We start from the raw sequence: 17,427 nt of genomic DNA on the forward strand, positions 1-17,427 counted from the left end.
AATTGTGCTAAGCTCCATTGAGCTAATATGTATAATAATGTGTTCATCCATGCCATTAGCCATAAGAGCAGTTTTGCAATCCTTAACTTGTTGGTGTTCACAATACCATCAGATATAGATCATTATCACCCGCATGTTGCAGACTAAAGCTAGAATGGTGTTATAACTACTCTTAAAAGCCTAACAACACTTTTAGACCCCTTGTGTTGAATACCCAAATAGCTAGAATATAGAACAAGATATAATTAGCTGGACCAGTTTTCAAGACACAGTTGTCTCCTGTGCATACTGGAAATGAGTTAAATAAATGAACCATTTGTTGAATCTCGCGTTCCTATTATTATATCGATGCCACTCATTGAAAGGGGAAGAATGGGGACTATCTAGATAATCATGGGAATCCAGATCCAGGTCTTAGGGATGCTGACTGAATCTTGAAGTTCAACAGGTGCCTGTATCTATCTGTCTGCCCCACCTAATGCCTGCCTGTCCATGCCATGTCTAATGCCTTGTAGACTCCCCAAACTCCCAGTCAAAATCTTCTGAGTCTTCCTGACCACCCACTAGTTTGTTGATGGCTATGGGGCTCCAGCAGCTCCACCCAACCATCTCTGGAGGCTTAGCCTGTGCAGCTTCCCATATCCACTGGGCTTCAGCCAACTCATTCTGGTGGGTCCTAAATCCTGCCTGCTGTTACTTCTCTCCCTACCCACCCATCCCTGAAGATGACAGGTAACCACATATGCCCCAGTCAATCCAGGTTAATTTCTGAAAACTTTCCCACCTTGCAAATCCTAAGACTACTTGGGGAATTCCGCATCTGCTACCATTGCTCCTACTTGCTCTGGAGTTCTGCTTATCATTTTCTGCTTGTTTCCCAGCATTTTACAGAGATTAAATCACAAAGGATGTGTGCCTGAATGATTTGAAAATTACAACTGGAGTAAAAAAAAAAAAATCAGACAGGGTGTCTGTTTGAGCAAGTGTGTCAGCACTGTTTTGTCTGCATCTATTTTTATAATTGTTTGTAATTTTCCTATAAAGCTTTTAGTATTATTAGGAGCAGCTGAAGTACTCAGCTTCACATACTGATGCTTTGATACATGTATTGTTTGTGCATAAGTACAGGCCGCATTTGCTAAGTGAACAAGAGCCCTACCAAGATCCAACTGCAATATATACTGGGGAGGGGCATGAAATACCAAAGCATTCGGTATCTCGTTAACTATTCGAGCTCTTTCTCCTCAATGTTACCATTCCCAAATGCTGGGATTTCCTTCTGAGGTAGCAACCCATATTCCTTCAAGAACGTCTCCACATCCACAGCAAAAAACTGCTCATTGAACTGTTCAGTAACACTTATGAAATTGCTTACAAGCTCCCCACCTCTGTAGACAAGAAGCGTCGGAAGAACATTGGGAGAGAAACGGTCTCCAGCCCCTGTGTTTGAGGCCTTGATTTTGCAGAATCTCACCATGCAATATTCAGCGGCAAGACAGGTCAAACTGCTGTTGAGTAACTCACAGCCCTTGATACCATCTTCGTAGATGTGGACAATAATGGTAGTGGTTTTCCTCTCCTTCTCTACAGTCTCCAGGAACTGCTCTCCATTCTGCAGCTCTGAAAGGTGGCCATACTTAGGCCCAAAGCTCAGCCTCTGGTGCATGTCCTGCATACAGCGTTTCCGGTATTTCCGAAGGCAAGTTTCATCTTCTTTTTCACCGTTAATAAGCTCATACTCCTGCATGCTCATCTGTAAATATTACAAAGAGTAAGTTTCATTATTGACTTAAAGAAGAAATGAGGAACATGGAAGAGAAAAGGGGTCCAATGAGAGGTGTCGGCAGTCTTTAAAGCGTCACCACAAGCAGGTGTTAGTTGAAATAAAGAACTATTTAGACAAGCACAGAAGCCTCTGGGATAGATGTTGCGGTTAGGTTTGACCAGGCATGCAGGTAGAAGGAAGGCTTGATGAGAACCTCCACATTTTTTTAGTGTAGGGAAAGAAAAACACTTATTGGTCAAATCCACATTCACCTATTACCCGCATGTTTATCGGATATCTTCCGTTTGCCTCCAATCCGCTATTTTTTCCTCTTCGTTCACATTCCTGCTTCCAATCCGTCTTTCTCGCACATCCCTCCGGTCACACGGCCGCTCGAAAACCGCTTTTTTGGGCGGGACCTTTTTTTCCTGCCCATTTTTAAAAAAAATTTTGAGTGCACTTTTCCGTTATTTCAATCTTGCCTTATAAAGAAACATCATTGAAGATAATGATGCCTCTCTTTTCCCCACCGACAGCACTGATGGCTCTCTCCCGTTTCTTTTTTGGAAATTTGGAAGCATGTGGGAAGCTTTCGTGGGCATTTCCTATGCAGGACAGTTCAGTGCCTGAATTTTACTGAAGTTTCACTTCCTTGGAGTGTCATTATTTCGATATTTTGCAATTTCGATATTACAGTAATATAAAATAAAAAAAATAAAAAACAGTTAAAAAGGAAGTTTCACGAGTCTGTTCTGAGGATGGATTCACCCCAAAATGATTTTTAAAACTACCAGATTTGATTCAGAAACAGCATAATCAATAAATCCAATGCTATGAAGTCAAAAACAGTCTTTTGCAGACTACGGAGCACTTGCAAGTTGAATCAGCCAATAGGAACTCTCGGCACGGCTGGAGAGACAGGAAGGGGGGTGGTTTTAAAAAAAACCCACGTAAATTGCGCATTGGCCCGTTCACGGCCACCGTGAAACTCCCGTTGAAAACCTGTGACCACATATTCGGGAGAAATGCGAATGATATGTGTCTGTTTAATGAGGTAATGTGACCAGCACTCGGGATTGCGTGGGGAATGCGGGGAACATGCGACTTAGAATGAGTAATGTGGATTTGCCCATTGCTTCAGTGGAGAGAAAACATTGGGGAGGCGAAAAAGTACAAAAGATTTTTAAATGTCTGTACTTCAGTGGAAAAGCTCACTTCTGCTATACTGGATTTCTGAACATGATATAGCTCTATAGCCCTAAGGGATGAATTAGGGTTGAACTTAGGGTTGCTGAAGCTGGCAACCTACCAGGAGAAATTAGGGACAGGCTTGTCATTGGTGCACTAATGTGCAATGTCATTTCCAGCGCAAAACCAGAAGTGCCATCATTGTACTGGAACAATGTTGTATGATTCATGCAAAACTCTATGGTAAGCCTGTCTCCCCCCACCCCAATTTCTCAGGATACCAGTCAGCCCCCATCATTTTTCTCCTTTCACTTGGTGGTGGGGAGGGGGGGGGCAGAGGGGGCAATGCTGGGAGGTATAGCAGGAGACCCGGCCCCACTAGGCTGAATAGGTCAGTGGTGGTGTGTTGGAACAGGAGCATACTGGACATGCTTTAACTACATGAAAAACTCATAGCATTTTTGTTAACATTCCACTTCTAATGAAAAACCCAATCATAAGAATTTGTTATTAGGTATGTAGCAGGATGGGGGAAGTTTAGTTTTAAAAGGTGAGGCTCACATGCTACTAAAAGGTTTTTAAAAAGATTGCTGGTGATCTTGGCCAGTCACACACACTCTGCCTAACTTAACTTTACAGACATGTTACATTCAAGAAAAAGGTAAACAGGATATCAGTTCTGGTACTGAAATTCAAATTTTAATAACTTCCAGTCTTGTGTATTTTGTTTTTTTCCCCTTACCTTCCGAATGAATCTCTCTCTGGTATCATCTTTGTTGTTAGATCGATGGGGTGAGGACATTTGCCTGATAAGGATCTCTTTCTTGCTCAAAGACAGGGTGTCTCTGTCTTCACTTAATAATTTAAACTTCCTCCAGTCATGGATCACCCCTTTAGGTCCTAGGAGAAGAAAAGGACGTTGTTACTTCATACTCTATAATGATTGCCAGGTGTCTCTTGAAACTCAGGGGGCAGAGCTTGCTGACATAGTATGGGACCAGCGTCCTGATAGGGCAACGGGACAGTACTTGGCAGAGCGTAACTGTGCTTGGTGTTTCATGGGAGGAAAGTTGTGGATATGGGGGTGTCCATTGCAAAAGCTCTCAAGCTAGAACTGCCAATTTAGCCTGAAGAAAAATCTCTGTCTCTTCAACATGGGAACCCATGTGAACAAAAGCTATGGAGGATGGGTGCTGCAATGAAGAATGGAACTGAAAGAGACTGAGTGGGATACCTGACATCCTTGGCAAAAGCAAAATAAGTCTGAGGTTTGCGAACAGAGATGGAAAACTTCCCAAGAACCTGTGTATAGTATCTTGAGATATGCAGAAGAAAGGCAGGATATTGATGTAGTAAATAAATATTTAATCCCTTTTCTGGAATACTAAAAACCGGGAAGGTCTGTACCTTGATATTTTAGAGCAGCTGCCTGAAGAAAAAAACCCGACCTGCCCCTTTAATAGAGACTTAATAGGATGTTAATTGCCAGGTGATATTATTTCCTTCCATGTCATGACAAGTTTCAGCTGCCCATGAAACCTCTATTAAAGGGACTCGACTTTTTTTTTTCCCATGCCAGTGCTGGGGTGTAAATGTGAGGTTTTGATCTAGTCCTAATTAATCTTTCTGCCAGGACCTTTAGCTTCAAAGTAGTCAGATCCCTGAAATGGTCATAATATCCTAGACCGGTGGGTAGGTGGGAATTAAGAGTATTCATGTGCCAGATGGTACGCATCCCTCAATTCTAATCTCTTTCTCCAGGATTTCATTTACTTGTAATGGCTTGATCATGCTAATTTCCTCTGGCTTGCCTATGGGCGGCCCATTTCACTGTCATACTGACAGCCACCATCAGACCATGAAGTCTGCTGTTTGGAAGAGTGAAAGTGGTGCGTCCTAGATAGATGGCTGAGATTATGATGCCTCTGTGAATTCTGGTTTGGACATGATTGTGTATGTTTTGTGTGATTAAGGATATTGGATTTTTTAAAAAATGAATAGTAAACTTTGGAATTTAAAAAAGTGTATAGCTAACATGATGCCCTGAATGGTACCACCAAAAGCTGTGACAAGAAGGGAAACCAATACAATTAATTCAAATTCCCCTTCGGGGATACCATCACCTCTTACCTTTCCATCTTTTGGAGCCTCATCCAGTCCCGTTTACGGTGGGGTTTTCAATGTGTGGGACATACTTAAAAGGACAGTATCACACCACAGGACTGAGTAACTGGGCTGAAGGAATACGGTCTGATTTTTATACACCTTCATTGTTTGGAGTGTTTCATTTTTGCATGTATAGATTGTCAGAAAGTATCTTTTTGAAGTGTCTTTGATATCGTTACACGTAATGTTATTTATTGCTGTAATGTTATTTAATGAGTATCAATGAGGACTACATTGTCAATACATTTAAGTGATTTCATCATTTGAATTAATTGTATTGGTTTCCCTGCTGGTCACAGCTTTTGTTTGTTCCAATTATCGTTGGGGACCGCCTATCCCATATTGCTACTGAATGGTACCACAGCATCCCCATGTGCTGTAACTGAGGCAAGCCTAACTGTGCATTTCATATCGTCCACAAGATAAGTAGAAAACTTAGAGAAAGTTCTCTTCTCTAAGTGCTGCTACACTTGCTTACCGTGGGTTCCAGACCAAAAGAGTGCCCCATTGAGTTCAACCAAAATTCTGTTTCTCCCATCGCCATCTTGGACAATTGACAGACGGCTGCTCCAGACAAGCTTACAAAGCATGGCATAGCAGAGGTGATAATTTTTTATTATTATACTTATTATTAAGTCAATGTTGTTTTTTCTAAGTATTGATTAAACAAGAGGTACATAAAAGGAATTTTGTCCTTTGTGTAATGATTTTATACCTTAACTCCTTTACCTGTATGTGTAGCTTCAGGGGCTTCGAAATCCTCTTCCAAACTGGGGCCTGTTTGCTCTTCCATCACTGCAACTGGATTGACAGACTTTGGCAGGGTCTGGGAAAGCAGTAATGAATACATTGACAGATGGACTGCAGGCTTTAAAGCTGACAACACTCTATATGTGTGATTTCCTGTTTCTGCTTTCTGGTTTAAATTCTGTACATAAGCCTATGGACTCAGGGAATAGCTATTTCGTATTAAGGTCTCATAAAGAGGGTGGGGTGGGGGAACAGAACAATGGATCAGATTCTTGTAATTATACTTTTTATTTATGTTTATGGTTCACGAAGAATGTAATTAAAAGACACATGGTTCCCAGACTCCTACACCATACGGTGTGCCTGTGTTATTTCATATTTTTCTGGTCTGTGTTTCACACACTTCTCTCCTTGCTTTAGGGATTGTGGTGCATTGCTTGAGCTTAAAGTAGTGCTCCCTCCCCCCAACTTCATAAGTTACCCCCCAAAAAGATATACTTCCTGTTTTTCCAACTTGACTTAAGCACACAGGTAATATATAAGCACACATGTAATATACACTCCCAAGAACTGCATCTGTTCACATATTTGCGACATGTTTTCAATAATGTGACTGCTCTATATTTATTGTAGTTGACTTGCAACTAAAACATAAGAAGCCAATTTTCCCTACAAAATTAATATGGCATTTAGGTTTGGTATGATGCAAGTACTATTGTTCCAATAATGCCTTGACTGGGGGCAAAGCTAAATCTCCAAAAGAGAACAGGAATCTTACTCCTGATATATGAGCTGGGCAAAGTCAGTGAATGAGAGAGAATTCGGTTGGCCTTACTCAAGCATACCTTTTTTGCAAATGTAAGGCAACACCCCCCCTCAGATTTTATATGTGAATAGGTCAGATATAGGAACTACAAACATAGTTGCCTCTATCATGTCTAGTTTGGTAAAGTCAGTGAATAGGAAAACCCAGAAGTCACGTCATGCCTTGAAGGTGTGCATTACGAAATTCTCGAGCCAAAAACAGACGCCAAAAAATGTCCTTTTGGGTTGTTACCATGATTTTTCAGAACACAAATCTGGGGTGCTTGGGAATTATGAAAACCCCTCCCTCAAATCCATAGTTTTTGTCTGTGTTTTGTCTGTCAAATGCTCCAGGCATTTGATTTTTCTTTGATTCTACTGATTTTTGTGGACAGTGGCTAAGGTAGGCTTGCCACTCTCCCTCCTTCACCTGCCACCCCCTGGCCCCGCTCACCTGGTCGCTGGTGGGGAAAGGCACGAGGGGGGAGAGTGTGCTTGGGCTCTCGCGCTCCCTTGTTGCGCTGTGCAACAAGGAAGTTGTGAATGAAGCTGAAGCCAGATTCATTAAAAATTGCCTCCAAATGGGCAATTTTTAATTAATCTGGCTTCAGTGTGACCTGCAGGTCCTCTGTTGTGCTGGAAAATGGCATCCTTTTCTGGCACAGTGGGAGTGTGTGGGAGTGTGCTCATGTTACCTCCTGCCCTCGGGCCCCTGCCCCTTCAGTTTGGAACCTGGGGAGCCCTGGCAACCCTAAGCTTGCGGAAGGTGGGTTCCCAGCCAGCACAAGCCAGGCACCGGGCCTGGCAGAACTGCACTTCTGGCTCGTTCCTTCTCCTCCTCTCCCTCTGTTGAGAGACAAGCTCCCTTTTTCCTTCTGCAAGTAGAATGGCTGAAGGCATATTGTTCAGGAGGAGCCTCTAGAATTGGACCCTTTGGTCCAATTTGCTTTAAACTTTAGTGGAAAGGCAGCACTAGCTGCGCAGTAATTTGGGTGAACTTTGGTTAAAAAACAGTCCCCCCCAGTCCTCCACATGGAATAATGGCAACCTGATAGGATGAGACAGGTAGTTCTGCAAAGGAAGCCTTCCTCTCTTTGTACATATAAATAAAATCCGAAGGAAGCAGAATTACACTGTTAAGTGATATTGTTAGCTATTGCAGGTGTGAACAGGAGAAAACTGGTCACAGCCAAAAGAGATAAACATCTTCATATATTATATGCTATAATCAAGGGGATTTAAATTAATTAGAGAAATAACTTTTACTACTTCCTTATCCATTTCAGAGCTGGAGGGATTACAGAGCACTAAAGTATCTTTAAAACCATATTCCAATATCTTGAGTTGTAAGCCACTTAGCAGAACTGAGAAGCTGGACGTCACTTTCACTATACAATAACCCTTGAAATGTTAGGATAATTTGGTGTTGTATTTCAATAAAAGTTTTTAAAATTTATGTTGGTGTCAGGGTCCTATTTAGTGAGTATGGCTACTCTATATCTGTCCCTTCCCTCTTTCCAGACAACATGTTATTCCTCAGACACATTTATTTTGTTAAGTGTGGCCCCCTTCTCTAAAGTGGTGAGAAGTCCAGAGGCAGAACTTACTTGGGTTGATTTCTTTTGGAGAAGAGAGTACTGGATATTTATGGCAAGCCTTGACAAGTTTTCCTTGGCTTGAGAAGCCCCACCCCTCTCAATCTAGGAGCCAGTCTTATTTTTCAGCCTTCAGGATTTTATATTTTAATGATCATACTTTCTCTAATTATTGCTTCCCCAAAACATAATCCTAAACTCTTCACAGCTTTTTGTCAACATTTTAAAGCTGTAACAAAAGTGTTGTGGTATATAAATACACATACGGTAACTCTGGTTGTGATCCCAACAAAAAGCTAACCTCTATCTGTTACTCAAATAAGTGTTATACTGAGAATCACCAAAAGGCATTTATAATCAATGCCTGCTGAAAATACTAGGTGTCACAATGAAATTTCTAGGCACCATGCTGCCCTGGTGCCTGTGATTTGTCGAACCTTGACTTATGGTGCTGTTGTAGTTACTTAGTTTAATTACCAATGTATAGGAGGAGGCAATGAGGCACTCCTATAAGTAGAGGTGGGCACGGACTGAAAAATGGACCAAAATTTTACATGGATTGGGCCAGTTCAGCATTCACAAGCCAGCGGGTCATGGGATGTGCCTTTTTTCACAAATGTGACCAACTTTGGCCGGTCCGTCAGTCCATTGGTCCATGAAACCAGACATCCTGGTGCCAAGCAATCAATTCCCTAGGCAATGTAGGAGCTGCCTGCAGACCTTCTACTACCCTTGAAACACACCAATCTTACCTTGAAAACCTTGATAGGCAACTCTGGCTGCCAAGCAGAGAACTTCCATTATTCTCTATGTGAGCCTTTAGTATATAAGACACAGCGCGGAGCTGCATTTTCACTTTCCAGCTGGTTACCGGCTTGGAGGAACTGTTTGTTGTGGGAGTTTTTTTCAGATTGAGCCAGAGGAAGGTTTGGGGCTTGTGTTGCAGCAAGGCTCTGGGTGGGAGCAAGCTTATTGGGTTTCCTTGGCTGAGGGCTCATTCTTCTTTCTCTCCCCCCCCTTTCAATTCTTATTTGCTTGTAGGGCTGTGGGCTAGCCTAGGGCTCTGCCCCAACTCAATCTCAGAGCTGCAGTCAGGCTCTGGTTGCATGCTTATTGGGTTTAACTGGCTGAGGGCTCACTCTTGTTTCTCCTTTTTAAAAATTCAATTCTTATTTGCTTGTGGGGCAGTGAGATAGCCTAAGGTTGTGCCCCAACCCAGTCTCAGAGCTGCAGTCAGGCTCTGGGTGCAAGCTTTTTGATCTCTTTGATGGCTGTTTCATTTTTTGTCCTTTCAATTCTTATTTGTTTGTGGGGTGTTGGGCTAGCCTAGGGTTCTGCCAATTGCTACAAGCCAATGCAAGTCAATTGGCATTTGCAGCTCCTATTCTGTTTACTGTAAGTTTCCTGGGGGTGCCCACTTTAGGGGTCTGTAACTTTGATGTCCGAAATGCAAACTTCACCAAACTTGGAGAGTGGCTGGAGAAGAACCTGCTGAAGACATGCTGCACGTTTGACATCTCTGAGCATGAAGAGGGTGGTGCTAGGGCCCCCAGAAGTGACGGACCATGGACTGACGAACCAGTTTGTGGACTGGGTCATGTCCGTGAATAGTCTGTGGTCTATGAAATGTGACGGACCATAGACCAATGGTCCGTGGCTTTTTCCAGTCCATGCTAATGTCTACTTATAAGACAGAAGATCCCCAAGGGGGTCAGGTGAGATCTTGCTTCTAGAGGGCTTCAGTTAATTCACATTGGTGTTTATATGATCCTATTGCTTTCTCTCCTAGAATTAAAAAAATGCATTTTTCACACATAACCATCTGCTCCTCCCTTCAGCTGTTCTGATGGGCTACTTCTTCCAAACTCTGCTGGTTCTTATTCATAGTCATTTCCTGAGTCTTAAGTAGAGATGGGCATGATCCAAAACAAATTAATGATCCAGCTGATCATGGATCGGCGCTGGCGACGATCCCGACTTAATGATCCATATTGATCATCTCCTGTTCCAGAGCCGTTGATCGTGGATCATGGAGGCCAAAGCGGGCTGTGCTGCTATTCCCAGCTATGTGGGAAGGTGGGTGCTGGCGGCGGCCGCTGGGCCCGGTGGGCACAGGGAGACGGCGATGAGCCGCCTCCCCTCAGGGGGCGGGGGGTCTGGCTGCTCGTCTGTGTTTGGCCATCAGAGCTGCCTATCAGGGTTTGCAGGGATGAGATTGGAGTGCCCATGGCTACAGAACACCCCCTCCCCCTCCCTCTCCTGGGTGTCTTCTCCCAACTTGTGACTGCTTTGCTGCTCCATGGTTGGAAGGAAGCCCTGCTGATCAAGGCAAGCTGGGCTTCCATTCGGGTTTCCAGGGTGACAGAAGGAGGGCAAACAGAGCTCAGGCTTTCCCCTGGCTCCGTTGCCAGGGGAATAAATTGCTGGCACCTGAGTGTCTGGATCCCCAATCCGAGCCCGAACGCAATGATCCAGGCCTCTCCTGATCGCTGGATCGTTGGCTGTGGACGATCACGATCTGCCAGGTCATGATCGCGTGATCGCCATTATCGTGGTTTTTTTCCGATCGTAATGCGGATCGTGCCCATCTCTAGTCTTAAGGCCTAACAGTTACCTATAAGTTATAACTGTTAAGAAGCATTATGATACTACTCATTATGTTCTCTGATTTCCCCAAAATATGGCATTTTAGACTAAGTATATAGGCAGGGGCAGCACAAGGTTTTCTGGTGTTTGTGGCCAGCTGGCCAGGCACCTCCCCCACGTGTGCAAGCGCGTGCACACACCGGCCTGCGTGATGATGTCATGCGTGACGTCATCACGGGAGCGTGCGCGCCACCGCTGGCCCGATCACTGTGGTGGGCAGCTGTGACAGTGCGCAGGTGGCCTACAAGCTCTCCCGCTCCCTTGCCTGTGCTGCCGCAGATGTCTGCCTGCGGCAGCTGCGCCTGGCCGGGGGCGTGTGCTGGCAGCGGTGGTGCGGGGCGGGAGGGATAAGAGGCTGCTGCTCTGTGGCATGTGCTTCCGCCTCCCGCGCCTCCTCCGGCGCTCCCTCTGGCACACCGCACCTGAGGCCACCGTCTACCTGGTCTCAATGGGCGCGCTGGCCCTGTCTATAGGACAGAACTTTTCATAGATTCCAAACTTGTCAGTACATAGTACAGTGTATAGAAAGTGTATAGACCTACCCTGACCAGCTCATTGGTTCCACACACTGAGACCCAAACTAAAAATTCCAAGGGAAGGCTGGCTGCTTGTTATTTTTAGCCTAAATGGCAACTGTATGAAAAAATCTAACTTTGTGACTGGGTCTGTGAGTAAATATTTAAGGATCTATACTTATTTTAAACTACCAAGCTTATAAATAGAGATGGGCACAATCGGCATTACGACAGAAAAATACCCACAATAATGGCGATTGCGCAATCGGGACCTGGCGGATCGGTGCCGTCCACGGCGACTGATCCAGCGTTCGGGGGGTGCTTCATCGGGGCTTGATCGGGGCGATCGGGCTTGGATCAGGAAGCCAGACACACAGGCGCCAGCAATCTATTCCCCTGGCAACGGAGCCAGGGGAATGCCTGAGCTGTGTTTGCCCTCCTTCTGTCGTCCTGGAAACCCGAATGGAAGCCCAGCTTGCCTTGATCAGCAGGGCTTCCTTCCAACCACGGAGCAGCAAAGCACTCACCAGTTGGGAGAAGACACCCAGGGGAGGGAAGGGGAAGGGGGTGTTCTGTAGCCATGGGCACTCCAATCTCATCTCTGCAAACCCTGATAGGCAGCTCTGATGGCCAAACACAGACGAGCGGCCAGACCCCCCACCCCCTGAGGGGAGGCGGTTCATCACCGTCTCCCCGTGCCCGCCGAGCCCGGCGGCTGCTGTCTTCACCCACCATTCATTTCTCGCCCACATGCTCCTTTTTGGCCTGGTGGGTGGGCACATGGGGGGTGCCGCCATTGAGCGGCCAGACCCCCTGCTTCCTGAGGGGAGGCAGCTCGTCGCTGCCTCCCCGTGCCCGCCAGGCCCGGCGGTCGGTGCCACCACCCACCTTCCTACATAGCTGGGAACAGAGGGGTGCCCCTCCGCTTTGGCCTCCCCGATCACGGATCGGAAACGGGAGATGATTGGTGTGGATCGCTAGTTCGGGATCATTGCCGGCACCGATCCACGATCAGCTTGATCAGTAATTTTTTTTGGATCGTGCCCACCTCTACTTATAAACCTCTTCTGAAAACAATATGCTTGTAAATTCTCTGGAACTCTATTTCTAGTTAAGTAAAATGAAAACCATTTTCAAACACTAAGCAAAGCAGGGAGCCAGCATAATACAGACCATTTCAAAGCCTTATAGCAAGGTGTTATTATTATAGGAGTTACAATATACAAGTCACATAAAGGGGGCAAAATGCCACAGTCTGCCCTTCCATTGTTTTTACTGGAAATGTCTTTGTATGGAACTTTAAATCTGTGCTTGTTTTTGACATAATCTCTGTGCAGGAAAAGCATGTGAACCCACCCACCCCATGCTGATAATTATAGGTTGGATTCAGTTAGTTTTTTTGCTGGTGAAAAGGAATGAGGGATCATTTTTGACCTGCAAGGGATCGTGGGACCTGTATGTCATGTGGGGATATGGCTGTAGTAAGGAGAGGAATGGGTAAGAGGCAATGAAAAAACTGGATTCACCCTTGTGTGTGAATATAGCACACTGATGTATTCAATAACTGTAAACTGCAAAATGAGCATATGTATGGTTGTTGCATGTGATTGTCCCCATACAGCCTGCATTACACAAAACTTTAAGGTTAAAATGGGTCTATATTTTTGAGAATGCTTTTCTAAAACATATCTGGTAGCTGCTGACATTTTCATTGGTAATAAATGTCCAGATATTTTGTGTCAAGGTCACAATAACACATTTGGCTGACGCTGTTCCAGGGCAAGAACCACATTATGGCAATAACATTTTTAAAATTAGTCTTCTGTATAACTGAAGTTGTAAATGAATTCATAAGTCACTCTCTTCCCCAAATAAGGTCATTTTAGCTGCCCGTTAAGACCTGTGTACTGAGGGAATTGTTTCAATGGGTCTCCTTTACCACCAAGAGGCAGGGGTAATTCCAGAAAAATAAACTGGGGAGATGGCAGGGGTGGCAGAATAGAGATATATTTTAAACCCACCCAATGGCAGTGGTCATAGCTAACTTATGGTGACCTTGGCTGGGGGTTTTAAGGCCAGAGACTAACTAACAGAGGTGATTTGCCATTGCCTGCCTCTGCAGCCCTAGTCTTCTTGGGAGGTCTCCCATTTGAATATTAAGAAGGGTCAACCCTCCTTAGCTTCCAAGATCTGACGAGATCAGCCTTGCCTGGGCTATCTAGGTCAGGGCAATCCACTCAACAGGACCTTAATATTCTGTGTCTGAAAGCAGACACAGAAAGTGTTTATCTGTTACCCCTTGTCACCCCTAAGAGTGATTCCTCCTACCAAGAGTCTTGGTAAATCATTGGTTTTAGCTTATGAGATAGATGAAAGAAGAGAAGTCCAGTGCATGCCGAAACCACTAGAAAAGTTATCTTCTGTTTGAATGTTACTTTGAGATAACTGCAGTCACTTTGGGGCATGATACAAATGAATCCACTTTCAACCTTCTTAATGCAAGGCCCCTGTCCTTGGGTGACTGCTTCTGGTGCTGTATTGCAATTGGCATAATTAACAACAGCTTTAGAGGTACTGAGGGTGGGAAGTGCAATTGAATAGGTGTGAGGCCACTCCACACCATGGAAACTTAGTTGGTAAAAATCCTATATAATACTGGACCCCTGTGTTGGCCATGGGGCAATAGGGTTACCAACCTCCAGGTGGGGCCTTGAGTTTCCCTGGAATTGCAACCGATCTCTAGGCTACACAAATAGTTCCCCTAGAGAACATGGCAGCTTCAGGGGGAAGACTGTGGGCCAAGCTACACATGACGAATGACACTTGAACAGCAAGTGTATTTCTCCCTGTTCACTTGCCCTCCACTCAATCCACTTGCCGTTCAAGTGTCATTTGTCATGTGTAGCTTGGCCCTGTGATATCACAGACTCATAGATTCTAGGTGAAATCCCTCTCCAAATCCCCCCCTCCACAGTTACCACCTCCAAATCTCTAGAAATTTCTCAGGGTGGAGTTGGCAACCCTAATAGACAGATGAAGACCTTCTTTTTGAAGGACTTTTACAGTGCAATCCTATGCAGAGTTGCTCCAGTCTAAGTCCGTCTAAGTCAATGGGTTTAGAATGAAATAACTGCACAGGATTGCAGTGTTAGTTTTTTGGGTTTTTTTTTTTTTAGCAAAGGCTGTTTTCTCTACATGTACACCATGTTGTGTTAAATTTGCAGGTGGTGTTTGTCATCCTGTATTGAACCCAGCACAAGTCACACACAGCCAATGGTAGTGGATGGTGGCGGTGGGGGGGGCTGTTATATATTATGTGGATCCCTACCTGCATGTACATGTGTATGCACATGCATAGGTTGCTGTGTGTAGGAGGGTGGAGAGCTGAAATGGGTGATGGGAAGTGTGCTGGGCTCTCTATTGTGAATTCACACTTCAGAGGAAAAGGATAGAATAAGGTAATATCTCTATATCCTTGCAGCTGCATACAAAATGGGACAGGATTATTGCTCAAGACAGAACATAACTAAAAGAGCAGAAAATAAAGGAGGCTACACTCTTTAAAATACTTAAAAGTCTGCTTTGAAGGAAACCAGTTGACAAATCAGCATCCAAGTAAAATCAATGATACGTAACTTTGGTTTGGATTATGCCTTACTTTTACATGTATTATAATTTACATGTGTTAATTTAATTGCCGTGGGGGTCTTTAATAGAATCCAGTTTATTTTAGTCAAGGAATAAGTGTAAGTATAATCGGTTTTCGAGTGGGAAACTTACATTCAGGTCACCTCCCAGCTATGAAACCTACTGGGTAAATTGTTATCACCCAGTTTAACCTATCTCCCGAGGGTTGTTATGAGGCTAAAAGGCAGCTCTGAACTGTGCACGCATTGTGTGTATGTGTGTGTCTTGTGCTTACCCTCTAACAGTAGACAAAAAGAAGGCCAAACTAGACATTTGCTTTTTAAAAAAATTGGGTATGGGGAACTCAGGTTTCCCTGCAGCCAACCAGCATCAGCAGGGAATGGCTATTAAAAAATAAAGCAGGGCCCCTTTGGGCTTGGAACACCACCATAGGGGGAGGAAGGGTTTCTGCCTCCCCACCAACCATTTTCCATGCTGAAACAACACCAGGGGTGGAGTTTTCCCCATTTTTGCTGCGCCATGTAGAGTACTCTGTAGAAAGGAGCTGTGACTCTCAAAAGCGTACACCCTGAAAATCTTGTTTGCCTCTAAGGTACCACTAGACTCAAATCCTGGGAAGGGAATGAATATGCATATTTGATACTTCCAAAATTTTGCTTGTGATTTTTGAAGGGACAACATTTCATCGTGTCGAGGTCAAGTTAAAACTTCAACTGCAGCACTACATTCTACACCACTTTAGATCTACTTTTAAAAAAATTATTTTGGCCATTTTCTCACAGCCCGTTATTCCCACCCTTTTCCCACTTTAGGCGTGTGTTTTGCTGAGTCGCCCCAACAACTCATCCTTCACATGCAGTACCCACAAGCACTTGCTTTAGTTGTGAGGTTCCAGGAAAACCTCCAAACAGTACAAAAACGGTGTTTTGGGAGAGAGGTCAGGCACTTTCATCATCATAGCCTAAAGGTGCCCCTCCCCTTTTTAATTTTTTTTTTACTTTGCGCATGCGCAATTACACGCAGCTGCTGTTGCAAGCAGGCTTCCATGGCTGAAGAGAAATATGAAGAAGGATGGGCAAGAGCTTCGAGGGAAGAACTGGGTGGAGATTGAGAGGAACAGGAGGTTTCTTTGAAGCCCTTTAAGCATTCTTATGCCAGAAACTGCAAAAAGAAATGCATTGTAAACCCGCAACCAATGAAAACTTCGGAGCAAGTGCAGTCCCGGTGAATATACAGTAGACCCCAGTAAACAAACAATATGTACATGGTTGGCAAACGATAATGTGTGCAAGCTTGGGGAAAGGCCGCCACAATTCCAAGGATGAACCGTACCTCTAAGGAAATGTGGAAATGACCTTTGTCTCCAATTATTGTCTCCAATTATTCTCATTTTTCATTTTAATTTGTGCCTGAGAGAACAGGGCTTATGGCGTTTATTAGGTGAGGATTTGCGATGAAGTCAGAAATAGGGTGTGAGGAGGACTGCTAAGGAGAGAGGATAAAATCAAAACAAAACATTTATCCCTCTTGCAAAACAGGAAGATAGTCCAATCTCTTTTTTTGCAGTAAAATTCACTTCAAAAGCCTGCTCCTCATTTCTCAGGAATCTTGATTTGGATAGTATAATGAATGAAGTGCATTACTTAAAAGAACAGAAAAGAACTTAACTCTTCACTGATTTTTCAGAGGTGAGCAAGAGAAGACCTGCTCTGATTTTTCAGGTGTTCATAGCCTTTGAACAAGGGCATATGGCTGAGCTACTAGAGGTGGAACTCATCATTTTCCTCTGCCTCTAGCTGCTCCAAACTCATGACAAATAGATGGTCCACCATGAGCAGAAGCTGAACATTTGCATAGCATTTCCCAGCAAACAAGAGTTTCCAAATCACACATTTGGGGGAGGGGGGATTTGTGGAGAGGCAATAGTCGTGGAAGTTGCTCAGTACTTCTTGCACTTACTAATTCTTCCTTGCAGATCCCTGTCCTGGCCATTCCATTCTTTCAGTCATGCTTATTTTTTATCTTGGAGCTTAGTTTGGGGGGCAGGGGGCAGGAAATGAGTTAAAAAAAAACACAGGGATTTGGGACAATTGGCAAGTAGCGTTCAATTTAATCATTCTCTCCTATCTACTGATTCTCCCCTATAAATAGCCCCATGTGTCCCACATTAGTTTTGCAAGGCTGAGTTGCAACAAGGAACATCATAGTTTTAACCCAAGCCTCCTCCTTTAACCCAAGCATGACCCACCACAATCCTTCTAAAGGTGACAGAAGGTAACACTGTACTTTCTGCTCATGGCAAATGGATTAATATGGCTATGGAAACTAGTAGTGCAGTAATGTGCTCTGT

At 44.3% G+C, this 17,427-nt stretch overlaps 1 protein-coding gene across 1 annotated transcript; it reads right to left on the reverse strand.

Moving 5' to 3' along the window:
• Positions 1 to 1,225: 1,225 nt before the first annotated feature.
• PDC (phosducin) lies at positions 1,226 to 5,912 on the reverse strand. Its single transcript, XM_054979111.1, has 3 exons — positions 5,849 to 5,912; positions 3,696 to 3,853; positions 1,226 to 1,753 (listed from the first exon to the last, which is right to left on the reverse strand). The coding sequence occupies exons 1-3, from the start codon at positions 5,910 to 5,912 to the stop codon at positions 1,226 to 1,228; spliced, it is 750 nt and encodes a 249-aa protein (XP_054835086.1).
• Positions 5,913 to 17,427: the final 11,515 nt, after the last annotated feature.

Source organism: Eublepharis macularius, chromosome 5, assembly GCF_028583425.1.
Source record: "Eublepharis macularius isolate TG4126 chromosome 5, MPM_Emac_v1.0, whole genome shotgun sequence".
Lineage (NCBI taxonomy): Eukaryota > Metazoa > Chordata > Lepidosauria > Squamata > Eublepharidae > Eublepharis > Eublepharis macularius.